The sequence below is a fragment of the Geospiza fortis genome, unplaced genomic scaffold (genome assembly GCF_000277835.1).
Source record: "Geospiza fortis unplaced genomic scaffold, GeoFor_1.0 scaffold1278, whole genome shotgun sequence".
NCBI classification, from domain to species: domain Eukaryota; kingdom Metazoa; phylum Chordata; class Aves; order Passeriformes; family Thraupidae; genus Geospiza; species Geospiza fortis.
The window spans coordinates 358,152-374,517 of NW_005054536.1; the positions used below are offsets into that span (position 1 = coordinate 358,152).

Sequence of the window (16,366 nt, forward strand, 5' to 3'; positions counted from 1 at the left end):
GGCAGCTCCTCTAAGCACTGACTCTTCCTTCTTCTCACCAACTCCAGATCCCCTCAACCAACCAATCCACTCTTTTATAACTCTCTTATTATCAGCTACAGCTGTGGCCTGTTAAAGTCAGCCCTGTTCCCAATCTTTAATAATTGGCTCAGCTGCAACTCTTTAAGGGGTGAGATTACTTTCTATACTACCTTTATTTACTTATATTCTATCTCCCTACAATGTATATTTAAAATTATTGTGTATTTAATACTTCTAATTCTTTTGCTTGTATCTTTTGTTTAAAGATGAGGGAGATTTCAAAGAGAAAGCTGTTGTAGTAGCAGAATCAGTAAAGAAAACAATGCAGACAAGCTGACACGAGCCAACATGAAGAGACACACTGGTGTACCAAACAAATCCTTTTTTGCACCATTATCTATTTGCCATGAGCCTCAGTGCTCTCAAAGTGACTTCAGGAGCTGGCCTAAGTACTTTGTCAGTCATTCCTTTGCTAATTGAAAAACACAGAGCGACCAACACATCAGGATCTTCACTTGACAGTACATCCAGCTCTGGGTCAGAGGGACACAGACTTTGAAGCACAGATAATGGATATCCCATAAACACAAAGGCTACCATGTCAGGAGACAAGAAATTCAGCAATTTGATGTTTAGAGAAGTTTAACAATTATCTCCTTGCCCTGGATTGTGTGGAATGAAGTGTTAAATGTTTGTATCTTCCCAGTGACATCCCCCACCTCGTGCTCCGCTGTTCCCAAATGTGGTACTCTCCTAACTCACTCTGTGATGTAACCAACAGCTGGGTCACCCTGAGAAATGGCAATGCAATCCCCTCTGTGTGCATGGAAGGCAGGAAATTCCATCAATGCTAATTCTCTCTCAAATGCTTCTCAAAATATGAAGAAAACTTGTGCTTTTTTTTTTTCCCTTGAAAATCAATCACTGATCATTTTTAACCTGCAGAATTAATTCTGAATGCTGTGCATGACTCCTAACTGTAGGGCTTCCAAAGATAAATTATTTGGTCATTTCACAAATGCTTTCTTTCAGCTTAGCAGAGACACAGAGACAAAAAGAAGCTGTGCTTATGAGGGATTTTTAATGGGAAATTATGTGGGCAGCACATTCACAGGACCGTTGCTCACATTCAGTGCTCATTCAACCAAAAACTAATGATAGAAATGAACATCAAAGGCCAAATTATCAAGGAATTATTCTAAACTGCAGTTGCATGTTCTCATTTTCATAAGGGTGAAGTTAAGTTTTAGTATTTCATATGCCAAATATGCAAAATTGTCTAAATTTTCTTGACAAAAAAAGGGATTTTAATTTGTTCATTTTTCATTACGACTAAATCTAATCTCTTTAAAAATGAACAAGGCGAGTCTCCCTCTTGCTTTAAGCTCTTGGCATAATTAAACATGCTGTAAAGTATTCTTCCAGGTCGCCATTCACAGCACAAATTTGAAAAATACAGCAAAAATATAAAATGTGCTTGTTTGAGTATTAAGATAACAACATAAGTAACTCCAAATAACAGTAATTTTCTAGATAAGTTGCTTAGACAATTCATACAACAGCCCTTCCTACTCCCTTGTGAACATTATATGGAGCCACTAAATTTTTTATAGGAAATCTCTGCATTGCGATTAGATATTTATAATATGACATGGCTTTAGGAACAGCAAAAGCTGCCAATGAATTATTAGTGCTCTGTGCATGTAAGAAGATGAGGAGAAAGTGTCACAGCAGTATTACTGCAGGAGCAAACACTGTACAGAGCACAGTGCCAAGGCGGGCCCAGGATCCTGCTGCAATGGTTACCACTCCCATGTGGAAATAGCAGAGCCAAGCCTATTTTGTCAGGACACAGATGTACAAAAGGAGATTTATTAGTAATAATATCTCAGTAGGTTTCCAGAATGAGTGTTAAGGTGTGTCTGAAGCACATCCCCCACAAAAAAACCCCAAACCAACCAAATCTGAGCTGTGCTGCCCACAGTTTCCTTCCTTTTGTTTTCCTATTGGTACTGTTCATCTCCATGAGTGACCTGCCACTCCTCTGAGCTCCAGCTGAGCTCCTCCTTTCTGTGGCCCTTCTCCAACTACAATGGTGCCCCAGACCTTATTCCACCATTGCCATGCCTATCCCTGCTCCAGCTGCCACACTGCGGGCACACAGCACACTTACTGTCCCACACAATAAGCTTGCCCTTCCAAGACTGGATGCTCTCCTTCATTCCATGCATTTTATTCAACTGTAAATATTCAGGATGAAAACCTGCAAGAGGAGACTTAAGAAAAGTCCCAGAGCAACAAAAATCTAATTTCAATGTTGGCAAGATTGAATACGAAGATGACAAAATGTGTGACAGCTTCAGCGGTTGAGACAGGTGAGAGTGTTCCTCCCCCTCTGAAGGGTGTTTGCTTACTCCCACAAAAATGGAAATTCCAGTAAGGTGATGAAACCCTGTGAATTAAACTGCATTTCAAGAGAAAAAAAGCATGCACAACTAAAAAATCTCATATTCTTGTTTTTTTCCCCATACAATCTACAGAGAGAGATTATAGAGATAATACAAAAGCCGCATTCAGAAAGGATATTCCTAAAACCTTGTAATAGCCAGCAACATTTCCACATTCTGAAGGTGCACACTGTTATGATTCTATTATATGAGGACTCCTTTTTATAGAAATACATGTATTTTGGCCATGCTAAAATTGCTTTTAAATTCTGACAGTAATTCCCTGTAAGAATCCTTAGTGTGTGCCAGGAAGACTGTAAATGCTTTCCTTCCCTCAAAGTGAGAACTGGTAATTGCCATGCTACCCTTGATCACCTGACAGTGAATTAAGCATAAATTAAACTTTCCACCACCTTTCAGAGGACAAATTTCTGCACAATTTCTCTGACCCCCTAACTCTAACTAATCATCAGAATCTGCATGAGTTGGAATTTTGGTGAAATATTAAAATTTTAAATAAAGTTATGCCACGTAAATTGTTACTACTGTAAGAAAATGTTAAGATAATATAGGCTTGAGTAAAACCTTGAATGTGAAATATTTTAGGATAGGTAATTTTACCCATTAATTATTTCATGAACAAAAGTCCAGAGAAGGCTGGTATATAAATGGAAGTTGCAAAGCATATACCAGATATTATATAATAATATATGTTAAAATAATATTTTAGTATTTTATTATCATATAATAATTATCTACTGTTAAAGATTATATTTTGTTATTATATAATATTATAATAATATTTCTAACAGATAGTAGTAATAGAAGTATCCTATTATTGTATTTAAGAATGGAGTTTCCATTTCTGCTTTGGATATAATATAAAAGAAATTAAATTTCACATTTTAAAAACTTAGGACTTGACTGAGAAAAATGGTAGGACTTGCAAAAAAAAAGTAAAATATTATTTTAAAATATGTAACTGTGTCAAGAGATTTACCAGTATGTCTACATTTTTATGGCTTTGTGAGAAATGCCATAAAATTTCAGCAAACACATTCTGAAATGTATAGAAAATAAAAATACTTATTCCTGCAGAAAGCAGAGCTTTCCTTTGACATGCTGCATTAACTATGGAACAGCAGTACACATGCATCATTTACTCCTTTTGAGGAATAGACATTTTAATTTGTATTTTTAGACAACACAGGGGCTCCTAAAGAATCATTCCAATGGAACATTTTCAAACATAGAAAGCTTTCACAGATTAACTTTGCAAACCTGAAGTACTGAAGTTCATCTGCAATCCCCTAAAATAAGTTTTTGCTTCCTAATTTATGCAGCGTCAGATGTCATGTAACAAAGCAAGCTAAAAATAAACAGAACGAAAGCAGCGAGGGCTGCTTTAACTGAAGCGTCTATTTTGATGTGGTGTGGAGCACAAGAACTTGGCAGTGAAACACCGCAGCATTTTAATTCCTCTGTTTTGCAGTGACTGCGACCTGCTGGAAGGCTGCAGGAGCTCCTGGGGAGCCGAGGGAAGGCAGCAGGGAAGGCAAGGTGTGTTAGTACTGCAGCGGGGCAGGCGGGGTCTGTGCGCCAGGGACAGAGCACATCCCGCCTCCTCACACCGTGCGGACTCACAGCCAGAGCCAGGCACTCGAGATGAGTGGACAGAGCACAGGGAGAAGAGAGACACACCCAGATAACATCAACAGCTGACACAAAGCATGGACAGCAAAACCAAAGCTCTGGAATCTTCCCCACCATGAGGCGCAGCCCATCGGCTGCCACCACGAGCCCTGGAGCAGGGAAGAGGCAGAAGGTGAAAGTGACAGGAAGAGGGAGCCTGTGCAAGCTGGAATATGTGTGCCTTAGGATACCTGTATGGGTTTTCAGGGACATCTTTGTACTGACATTTTGAGCCCATGTAGCAGCTGACACAGGGCAGGGAGCAGAGACAATGAGACAAATCTAAAATTGGTCCCTCCCACCTACGCTGGGCAAATCCTGCTCTCTCACATTCATTCACAACTGCGCTCAACCTTTGCGGCTGAGGAGGGATGGGGAAAGACTTTGACCTCTTAAAACCCAAAACATCCCTCACAATCATCTGTGTCAACTTGTCTAGAACAATATCCAAATACTCAACAGGAAATAGGTGAATTCAATACTGCCATTCCAAAGGTCAGATGAACTATTTCTGTATGACATGCTCAGGGGCATGTGGAATATCCTGACTGAAAGGTATTATTAGCATTTCATGCCTCTTCTCCACGAGATTTAGGTGTTTATTGTGGAAAATGTGAGCAGGGGTAATTTGCTGTACATCTGCCTGAGAGATAGCTTTTTCCATCAGCAGGAGTTTTTAAAAAATAAAAGAAAAATAGTGAGATATCATTTCATAATCAGAAACCAAATCACAGTCACATACAGAGTTTACAATAATCATGACAGGTCTTCAAAGTTTATGAAGCAACAAATGGTTGATGTAATTAAAATCCAAGTAACTAAAGAGATTGAATCAACCCCAAGGGTAGCTGTCTGTAATATCTTCTACCTTCCTATTAGGTTAAACAAAAATTCTAATGTCCAGCTATAAACTTCGTGTTCTAAAACGCTCTTCATCTCTTGGACATGTAATTTTGCAGACCAGCTGCCTAAATACCAGCAGCTCCTAAGAAGGAGCCCTGTGCAGCTCAGTCTGAATAAATGACAATGTTTTCCCAGGTGATTCCAAAATCCCATTTGAAATATTTAACCCTGCCCATATAAAATGATGGGTTTTTTGCCCTGAATGACTGTGAAATCACCCATAAATAAAGGCCAGAGAGATGATGTGACATTTCAACAGGACAACAGGGAGAAGGAAGCCAGTGAGAGTCCCCTAATTGTTACCCCATACTTTGTCTGAGGAAGAGACATGTGGCTCTGAGGAGGTTGCTTGCCTCTGTATCAGGTCTCCAATAAAAATGGACTGAGCTCAGTAGAGCTTCCACAGGGCATACTGCAACTAGCGTGCACATTTAGGGGTCAGGGGACTGAAAGGCTTAGATGAGTCCAGACCTTCCATTTCCTTTTGCTGTGCATCACATGTGCTGTGTCATGTCAAGTTGGATCAACTAACAGGCTTATTCCCTGAAAACCATCCGTTTCATCAGCTTTTTCTTGTATGACGTAGGCAGGTTATACAGGAGACTAAAGGAAATAGCATTTCTGCCTCCTACTGTCACTAATACCAACTGTTCTTGAGTCTGATACCCTAGAAAACAGTCTACATAAAATAAAAACACAAAAAATCCCCAAAAGCAAGCAAGGAGAAAATCCCAGTCCCTTCCCCAGAAGGGACAATATCATATTCAGGGAATAGAAAGACTCACCCTGGTTTTGGCATCGATCTGCCCTCCGCGATCCAACAAGAGCTTCACCATGTTTGTGTTTCCCCTTTTGGAAGCCACATGCAGTGGGGTGATTCCATTCTACACCATGAAAAGAACAAACGATGAGCTGGATGGATCTGAAGGTGTGCAATGGGGGTGAATTTGGGTTCAGATCACAAAAAATGAGACCATCACGTTGTAGAGAATAAACAAGAATGTGCTAGAGCATCAGAGCTAGGCACACACCATATAAGCTAGAGTTAGTAATTCCTTCCTAAGCAAGAGTCCTTCTCCATTGTTTTGGGGTCCTTGAATGAAGGAAGCAGCGCATCTGCCCAAGCAGCAAACATCACAGCCCCAGGGCCAGACAAATACACAAACATGTATCAGAGTCCCAATGAGCCAATAGTCACAAAACACTGAAGCATTTCAATCACTGCAACGTACACAGAGGACACAAATGCGTCACTCCTACACAAAGGAACCTTCTTGTGTAGTGCCAAGAGCATAAAGGAGTGGTAGGCTGTGTAGGCTGTGTAGGCTGAAAGTCCTTGAAAACACTTTGGGTGAGGCAAGAGGTAATATTAGCAGCTACTCCAGATTGGAAGCAGGAGGGAATCAGTCTGGAAGGCAGAACCCTGAGGTAATTCAAAGCGTGTCTGGCAAAATCAAACAGCAAACTTGTGACCTGGAAGCTGGGTTGAGATTACCAGAAGTTTTCATGTCAAACTACATAATGTGTAACAGCAAAGAGACTGGACCATGTAACTCTGCAGTTGTTTACTATGAAAGAGTAGTCATGATTAATTAGTTCTTTTACTGTTGAATCTGTATAACAGCTACATACTTTATTTTCTGGTTTTGAAAAATAGTAATATGTGAAAACATGGAATTCAAGCAGTATAGCAAATATTGAATACCAAAAAAGCCAATCAATCCTACATCAATTTCCAGAGTACATCTAACAAACAGAAAAGCCACAGGGAGCTGACACATTATAAGAGCATCAGCTTTCTGGAGCTGCCAAAGGATCCTGCTTCCTCCAGCTGGGAATACTGGCTGTTACACAACTCCCAAGGCCTCCAAGGCATTGCAGAGAGACAACCTTTCAGAATTACTGCAAAAAAGACATCTTTGATCCCAGCAGAACTTCAGCATTGCTTTGCTCCTTTCTTCACTCAGCTCTTGCCTCAGAGTTACCCAAAGAAACCCCCCCATTTCTGAAGGCCACTAGAAGCAGGCAGGTGAAGGGGTGAGTCCATACCCTGGCGGTGAAGTCGACAGCAGCTCCGCGGTTGAGCAGCAGCGTGGCCACATTGACGTTGCCGTAATGCGCGGCGATGTGCAGAGGGGTGAAGCCGCTCTACAAAGGGAAACAGCCCTCATTACACACATCTTCTCACACAGAGTCAGCAACTGAACTAGAGCCTGAGTTCAAAATGCTGCCCAACTAACACATCGTGGCAATTTTATCCAGACTGTGAATTCTAGAGCACAGCCTTTTGGGCAGAGAGGCCAGTTTACAGGTGGGAGATTATCAAAAGTGCTTCATTCTTTCATTCTCCAACTCAGCCCCCTGCATCAGTGGCCAATAAGATCAGTTTTCATCACAGGAAATATTAATGTATTAGCCATCCTTAAAGAAAATAAAGCAAGTCCCTTATTACCATTTGGAAGCAACATGGGTCTTTTAGGCTGGGTATATTTATTGGGGTTCGAAAAATTATCACAAAAGTTGTTGGACTCTTATTTTACTCCTCTTAGAAATAGAAATATGGGCAACATATTTCCTATTGGGCTTTTGGTTTTTTGTTTTTGTTTTTCAAAAGCAGTAATTATTCAAAATGTAATTAAAGAGTTTGGTTTACATGAGAAACTACTTAGTAGCATAGTAAAAGAATCAAAATTATTGATATACAATTTGGATTGCAAAGGAGCTGAAGAAACTTCGCAATCCATAAATAAAAAACCCCACATTTTACTTATTGTGTTTTGAATACTAGAAGGTGAAACCTGCTCCAGCTATGAGATGTACAATCTCTTGACAACAACATGAAAAAAGATTAAATTTTCAGAAACTAGGACAGAGAGCAAGCTTTTCTTCTCATAAGTAATTCAAGTAGAAAGGGCCTTGCTTTTGAGGTTTCCCTGAAGAGCTTTACACTGATTTGATTGGATCTTGCTGATAGTTATAGAAAGGGAGGAATACTTCTGGTTTCTTGACTACAGCATGCTCTCAGCTGGGTTTTCTGCCTCTCAGTATCCAAACCACCATTTTAAGCTACTCCTGGAACAAAGAAATGTGAGCACGTGCTGCCCTCCTTCTGCAGGCACTGCAGTAGCCCTTGCCCTTTCCCTTAGGGAAGATCATGCCCCATGGAGCAGGTGCCCAGGGAAGCTGTCACACTTCAGTTCACATCACTGCTGCCTCCTGGCAGCCTGTTCATGTATGCACACACCAAGAGGGAAGCACCTTCCCGTGGGCACGTGCATCCATAATTCATTCCCTCCCCCAGGAGAGAAACTCCATTATTCAAAAGCAGGTATTGAAACAACAATCTCATCCTTGGAACTTTTTCTTTCTCCGGAAAGTGGCAATGATCTTTTGGGAAAATCCCAGTCCAAGCCAATCAACCCCGTGATTTTTAGTTGAAGTAAAATCCATATAAGAAACATGTTATTACTGCACGTAAATTCTGAGTATGTACTGTCCCTGAGGGCTTTACAAAACTTTATGGAAAATATTGTAATAGGAAGAATGGTAAAAATAAGCAGATGCCCTGAACAAGTTTTTACCCTGGGGAATTTGATTATGCTTATTATTTTAAGAGACAGAAAATTAATTTTACCATTATTCTGGCTGAGCCAGACACCCAGATGTAGTTATGCCAAGTGAGTGCATTTTCATAATTAATGAAATTGAGCTAAAAAAGCATCTTTATCCTCTTAGCTCCATTACTTGCTTCAAACTCCTTTGGACTGATGTGAATTCTCAAAAACGTCCTTCAATACTGACACAAGTAAAAAGAAATTCTAAGACAAAGGATGAATAAAAATAGGAGGTTTTGAGTCAGAAATTTCTATGTATTAAAAAAAGAGTAATATCTTCACTTCTATTGCTAACGAATAAGGAAATATTGGCAAAGAGCAGTGAAAATAATCATAAGTAACAGAAAGAGTAATTAAAAATTGTTCATGTCGGTACCTCAGTCGTCCTATTCACCATCATCTGATGCAGCATGGTTTGGGAAAAAGAGGAACAATATTAAAGACTGGCCGCAAAACGAAGAACTATGTTGCTTTTTCTGAAATGAGTTATGCTGTTAATTATGAGAAAAGCCATTCAAGCATGCATTAACTTTAAACACAACCTATGCTCCCGTGGGCAATAAACCAATATCCTACTTAATAGGGAAGCAGTGATTCTGCTTCCATTCCAGTGGCTTCTGGTTTGCAAATAATGAGAAAAATCTGGTTACCAAAGAAATGGAAGGCATAACTAAAAAGTGAAAAAATGAGCACTTTGTAATTACTGTGCAGCTTAACACTGCAAACTTATAAGTATTACTGGTGATGCTGGTGGAGCAAGTTGTCCTTCCCCACCAGAGCAGTTCCGTTTTCCCATTACGATGCAGAGATTCGAGGTGCTGTCCCCGGGCCCGGAGCCTGCCCCGTTACCTTGGACTGCACATCGGCATTGTGGTCGTTCTGCAGCAGCAGCGCCGCCGACTTGGTGTCGTCCTTCCTGGCGGCAATGTGCAGTGCGGGCAGCCGCACCTTGCCCTTGGTGTCATTCTCCAGCAGGATGGCCACAGCCTGGTTGTGTCCCTGCTGCAGTGCCACAGCCAGAGGAGTGAAACCGTCCTGGGGGCAGCAAACAAGGGGTGCTCAGCATGGCCGGACAGCCGCGGGGAGCTGCACCGCGCCCTTCGCGCACACCAACCCGGGGAGCATGTTCCCAGCTGTTTTCCACCTCTGCACTCCATCTCCAGGGACATGAGATTGGAGGCACAACATATTTTAACTCTTTCAAACACCTTCAAAAGGCTTTCCAATATTTGAAATGCTTTGAAAGATCTTTCACATTTCAAAGTAATCTTTTTTTTTAAGTCAAGTGCAAGCAAAGAATCATTCTACAGCATCTCTCTTAATTACTTCTCATCTTAAAATGGGCTACAAAGCATATCTTTAGCAATTTTTTGGCAAATTCACTGAGCATTGAACTGTGTCAATGTGAAAAATATAGAGACAATATGTTTATGAATATCTCACATCTCTGCAAAAAGGAAGTGTATCAAATGAGTTTGCTGCTGTTCCTGTTCAAAGTTACACATGAACCGCAAGTTCAAGAAATCCAGATCATGTTTAGGAGCGTGATTTGAGGGAGCAAAACTTCACATTATTTATGTTTCTTTTAAAAAGAAAATCAGAAAGTAAATCTTTGCTTGTCATAGTTTTAGGTTTGTTTCTAAATTAGTTTAAAATTGTCTTGCTCCTCCACATGTGCCTGGGATGGCCAGGGCTTTAAAATCCATGATAACAAGATAGCAGCTTGCTCTCCTCGCTGAAGTAGTACAGGCTACCAGATATTTCGTTCTGATTTCAAACTGAACCCTTGCTCTGGTCATGCATCCTCCCCAAGCACAGGTGCTCTGTAACTACATGAGAGATGGGACAGCTTTGCTTTGGAATAGAAATATGGAAAGATGAGAGAAGAATAAAGGCCAAGTTAGGAAGGAATGAGAGCTAACATACGTTGAAAGAAACATCTGAAGAATTGCCAAGGCAATTTTTCCCCTCAGTAATCTAATAACTTTCTCTCCCTTTTGCATCGAGCTGTGGGTAGGTGCATTGTAACAGCGATACTGCTGTGGGGTCTGCCTGTAATAGAGATTAAATTCTGTACAGTGAATTAAAAAGGGGGGAACAGCTGACAAAACAGCTGAACTGTAAAGATTATTCTGAGATTGGGGCTACATAAGGTGTTGAAATGGCTTAATGCATTTGCCTTTTGCCTCTGGGAACATGAGAACAAATCCTGGATTAGAGACTCTGAAACCGAGCTCACCCTTACTCTCCTTTTTTATCTGCACGTATAGAAGTGTGAGAGGAAATGAAATGCATCCAAAGGCAGGGCAAGTTTCAAGGCTTCAAAGATAAGTTCATCCATTTGATTTGCACCATTTCATCATGCACCCTCCTCTAGAAGGACAGAACTCTTTCTGCATTCCCCCTCCTATTGCCTCTGGAAAGCATGGCTGACCAAATCTTGGAGACAGCTTTTCATGTCCTCACCTCCCATGAGGAGGGCCACTCTTTGATGCTAAACAGAAGGACCTTCTCCCTGTATTTGAGTGACATCCACAGTTCAGGCTGTCATCCCACCTTACTGAATGTACTATTTCTTCATCCTATTCATGAGGTGAACTCTGGGCACATATGAAAGTGATGGTGGCTCAGGCCTCCCTTCAGGAACACTCACACAATCATGGAAACCACCCCCTCAGCAGTACCTGAACCTAAAACTGACCTAGTTAAGCAGCAAAGAGATAACAGCCTTTACTTTACAAGCTACAAAGTGAAAACTGATCTTTCTGAAGGCACAAGACAAATTTGGATTCAGGGTCAGAGTAGGAATATATTTTCTTTTTTCTCCTCTCTGCCTCTTATACAAAATGACACTATAGTGTGTGTTCTGTCAATGTCTGCAAACAGAGGCCACATGAATTATAGCCATCTCACCCTCTCAATTCCTGCAAACTGAATGAATTCCCAGCCAGCAGAAGCTGCTGGGAGCTGGCTGCCAGCAGGTGACTGTGGGCTGCAGCAGGGCTGGGCTCATGGCGAGCCCGAGTTCCACCTGGCTCCTTCACAAGGACTGTGTTTCTGCCTCGTTGCCTGGCAATCATATGGGATTTTGTGTTTCAGAAAGCTGACATGTAATGTGATCACCACATCTATGAGGGGATTATTTTATGAGCTGTCATCAAATAGTACAGTACCCACTGAGAGGAGGGACAGTAAGACAGCTGTTAACACTGACAGGTTTGAAGGGAAGGAGAGGGAGCATAAATGCACCAGCATTTTGAATTGATCCACTTGTGAAGGCAATCCAGAAAGGGAATGCTTCTGAACAGACTAGAGAAAACAATAAACAGGAACAAAAGCTCTGGCCAGAGAGGGATTTTGCTATAGCTACTTCACATGTCACATCCATAGAACAAACAGGAAGATGACACACTTTGCAGCACAGAGCCTGTTCACTCACTCCCTTGGCTGGAATAAAGAACATTTGGCAGAAAGAGGAAACAAGATGAGCATAGTCCTAATGACTAAGGAGTTTTCTCCTTTGCCCCTAAACCCCCTCATATTTGGAAGGAAGCTTGTTGGATTCAGTTCCTCTGGAGATGGAGTCTCCTCTCTCCAACTTAGGTGTCTCTCCTGCTTGCAGAGGAGTTACTGCAGGTTTACAATCCATATTCCCAGTTAATATCATCCTTCTGCCTATTTACACCCACGTGGCCCAGCAGTAGAAATGAAGCGTCCATGAAGACAACAGCCTGCCAAGCTCGCTGATGCAATCCTTGTTAGCCATTTGGTTTCCAGTTTACACCACTCACAGCCAATAATGAACACTCACAAGTTACACCACATCACAGGAGAGCCTCAGAATCAGTGTAACTTAAGGGAACAGCAGCAAGAGGCTGGAGTAGGTGACCTCCCAAACGGTTCTGTGAACCCAGCACTACAGAGGGCCTCACCACTTCTGAATTCAACTGAAATCCCAAGACTCAGGCAATGGGTTCATGGTTGGACTCCATCTAGAGGTCTTTTTCAACCTAAACAAATCTGTGATTCTAAAACAAAGCTTGCTAACAACGACCTGTTGATGCCAATTGACACAGACAAGCCCTCTGGAGACAGCCCACACAGTTCTGAATTCAAGTGATCTGAATGCACAGGCAAAGAAAAATGTGAGAAAACCCCCTCACCTCGGTAGCTGTGCTTTGGTTGGCTCCATTCTCCAGGAGATATTTCACCACCTCAATGTGGTTCTCTTGAGCTGCCATGTACAAAGGAGTAAAGCCATTCTAGGAAGGACAGGAGAAAATAATGTCACGTTGAAATGATAGGTACCAACAATAACGAACCACAAGTGGATACACAGCTAAAAATGCATTTGTATTCTTGTAACTGAATGTAAAAAGAACAACCTTGTATTTTTCCCTTAATACAGTCATGTTCAATGCCATTTAAACCCACAGAACTCTCCATGCTTTCACACTCATTTTCTTCTGACATATTTTAAGGAAGCAATGGACACACTAATTATTAATACAGCTATTCCTTGACAATGCTCAGGGATGTAAAGCTGGCAATAAAGTTTTATGAAAGCTGACAGAAAAGCAAGAGTTTCCTCCATTTATTACATTTGCTTAAGCAAAGACATCATCCCCTGGAGACCATGAAGCCCATACCTTCTGACAAGCTCAGTAGAAACGCTTAACATACTATGAAAAACTTCTAATACATAAAACATTGCAAAGCATCCAACATAAAGGAACTCAGCCTTGCTAAGGAACAGCTGCATTTCTGACCATACAGCAGGTCCAGTTATCATTTAATTAAAAACTTACATTAAAATGACCTGAATTTATTAAAATAATTTGCTCTTAATAAAATGTAATTTAAAAAATTATTCTAAATCTATCAGCCTACAGTAGAAATGTTAATTCTTTCTTTGCAATAAAGTAATTTAATGAAGACAATTGTAATTAATTACCTACAAAATCTTGATGAAAGAGAGGCATGGAATTCAGCTGTCTGCCTGATCAATAATTTATAAGAATTTTTAGGATTTCTAAGAAGACCTTAGAAAATTCTTCAATATTCTGTACATTACTATGTAACATAAGAGGACAAAATCTTCTGGCTTGAAATGTCACTTTTAGCTAAAAAATAAACCATAAACCAGACTTCAAACATGCAATTTATTTGATTTTTTATTATCTTGTGTGCTGTCACACTGAATGACAGGGTTGTGCATTCACACAAGCAATCAGAATCAAAACAAATACAATGATAATCAAAAACCTTGTTTCAGGGAAGCCAACATTATTCTTTCTAGGAAACCTGCTGTGGAGGCATTTCAATAATTTCCTAATGAAATAAAATCTCATTTTTCAGTCACTAGATAACACAGAGATGGTAGAACTGATGTCTTTACAACCTCCCTCTGTGTTTACAAATGTAGAGGACTTTTCAAGCAATAAACCTAATTTATGTTGTGGATGTTGTATGATATCTGCCATAAAAGTTGTAGCAAATATTTGAATGGTGCTTGGCATAATATCCTGGCATTTCCATTGACAATCCTGGGACACAGAATTAAAAAATGGCATCCAGAGAACACTTAACAGCAGTTCAGTGCCAAAACTGGGGAGATGTATTTTGAGTGGCTTTGCACAGGAGTCAGTTATTATCCAGTATTCTCAGAAATTATTCAAATGATGGACTCATTATAGTCACAGATAGTATGACCAACATAGTCTGCAAGTCCATCACATCACAGGATCATCATTTGAAACCATGGTCAAAAGACCTGGAAAGGTAATTTAGTAGGGACAAACACAAGCGTCTGTCTACTGCTGGAAAAATAAACTATCCACACAGGGAATGACAAGTAAGACAAGAATTCTGCAAAAAAGGCCCTAGAGGTCACAGAAGTCTTCCAGAGACTGGTCACTGGTCAAGGAGCTCATTCTGCTGTAATAAAGAAAACCCTTGCACTGGCATAAAAATGTATCTCCTTAGGGAAGCTATCTTTCCTTGAGAAAAGGCTAATAAATCATAGTGTTCTGGATGGAAAGGTCGAAGCGAAGGAAAACAGTCTTTAATGTTCTGCATATCCATGACAACTAAAACAAAAAAGCAAAGTTTACAAGGCTGCTGGAGGGAAAATTCAGGTAAGACACCAAGAAAAGCCTCTTAACAATAAGGTCAGGCTGATGGGAAGCTTCCTCTTCCCAAATCACTGCCAAGACCAGGCAGCAAACTGGAAGCACACAGAGCCAGACTCTGCCATGTCCCCTCTGGGGCAGAAGTGGGGAGTCAGGGAGCTCTGGTCTCCCAGCTGCTCCTCAGACACCTCTTAACAGGGAGGGGGAGATAAGGGATCCCATCATAACATAAAATGATGGAAGGCTGTTCACCGAGTAACTGGGAAGGTGAACAAGAGGCAGAGGCAAGAGCTGGCAGAGGGAATTATGAACAGATTGGCTTCTTTTCCACTGCAGTTGTAGGGAACAGCACAGAGGAGCCTGCAGGTAACCAAGCTGGCTCACTGTTTCAGCTCTCCTTCCCACTCCGGAAAGAACCAACGTGGTAAACTAGAAGGGATAACTTATAGTAATTTTCCACTCACCTCATCAGCATTTTCATGGCAAAGTCTAATCCTTCAAATGTAATACATGCCACTTGTAAAATCTTTCTAGCTTGGAATATTACAAGGATCATACTGACTGAATTGGGTGAATATGACAATTTTCCAGCCACAGTAAATCAATTTGCTTAAAAGCTTTGAAGAATCTAATTTTTTTAATCAACTCAAGTCCCTAGTTCTGGAGCAGAACTAGGACAATAAATCCTGGATTAGGAGACTATAAACAACACGTACATGACTTCATGACCTTTTAATACCATGAAATACTTAATGTTTTTCTACACAGAGATCCAGAGGAGTGTGCCCATTCTATCATACTTGTGCTAATCACACCTGAAATTACAGAAATAAGGAGAAAGAAAATTCTCACACAGAAAGTCATAGTATCTTTGTTTTCCTTCAGGTTTTCTTTATAGTCTGAAACTACTGTATGTATTTTGTTGAAATCTGGCTCATCTTGGGAATTACAACATGCTAAGAGCTACGTGCAAAACTGCCTTTACCAGACATGCTGGAAAACATTCTCTGAATTTCTCCCCCTGGCAAGGTCAAGCCTGACTTTGTCTGCTGGCAGGGAGAAGTCTGCTTTCTCAGTGTGCTTTCAGTGAAGCTCTGGTTTCAGAGCTTCTAATTGCAGTGTCCCCAACTGCAACAGTCCTGGCCCTTGGCCAGGAAACTCCTATTTTAGGATTCCCAATATGCCTGCTCCCCTTGGCAGAGCTGTGCCCAGTGGGATTAAGTGCTAGCCCTCCTGGAGCCCTTCCTTCTCCCCTGGCCACTGAAGCCCAGGTGTTCCATCTTCCTCCAGCCCCACATGGTTTCTGTGATCTGTCTCCTCCACAGCGAGTTTCTCTCTCTCAGCCAGTCCTCCACTTCCTGAACGGAAATGCTCACAAAAAACAGACCCTTCCCTTCACTTCCTTTCCTTTTGTCAATCTAAAATCCCCTTCCCAGTTTCTCACCTTTTAGTTCCTAAGAGCAGCTCTCTATTCGGCTTCTAGAGATGTGTCAAAGCTCAAAATCCCATAGCTGCCCAAACTAAAGAAAACATTTTCCCTTAGCTTTTGTTTCACTAT

The 16,366-nt window shown here is 41.0% G+C and overlaps 1 protein-coding gene across 3 annotated transcripts in view; it reads right to left on the reverse strand.

The window, feature by feature from the left end:
• The window catches only part of ANK2 (ankyrin 2), a 149,614-nt gene that overhangs the window by 84,023 nt on the left and 49,225 nt on the right, over positions 1 to 16,366 (reverse strand). For all 3 annotated transcript variants that reach the window (XM_031063856.1, XM_031063859.1, XM_031063857.1), the window contains exons 5-9: positions 12,841 to 12,939; positions 9,527 to 9,712; positions 9,054 to 9,077; positions 7,113 to 7,211; positions 5,849 to 5,947 (exon numbers count right to left, since the gene is read on the reverse strand). In XM_031063856.1, the coding sequence (XP_030919716.1) occupies positions 5,849 to 5,947; positions 7,113 to 7,211; positions 9,054 to 9,077; positions 9,527 to 9,712; positions 12,841 to 12,939 (507 nt within the window). The remainder of the gene's footprint in view (positions 1 to 5,848; positions 5,948 to 7,112; positions 7,212 to 9,053; positions 9,078 to 9,526; positions 9,713 to 12,840; positions 12,940 to 16,366) is intronic.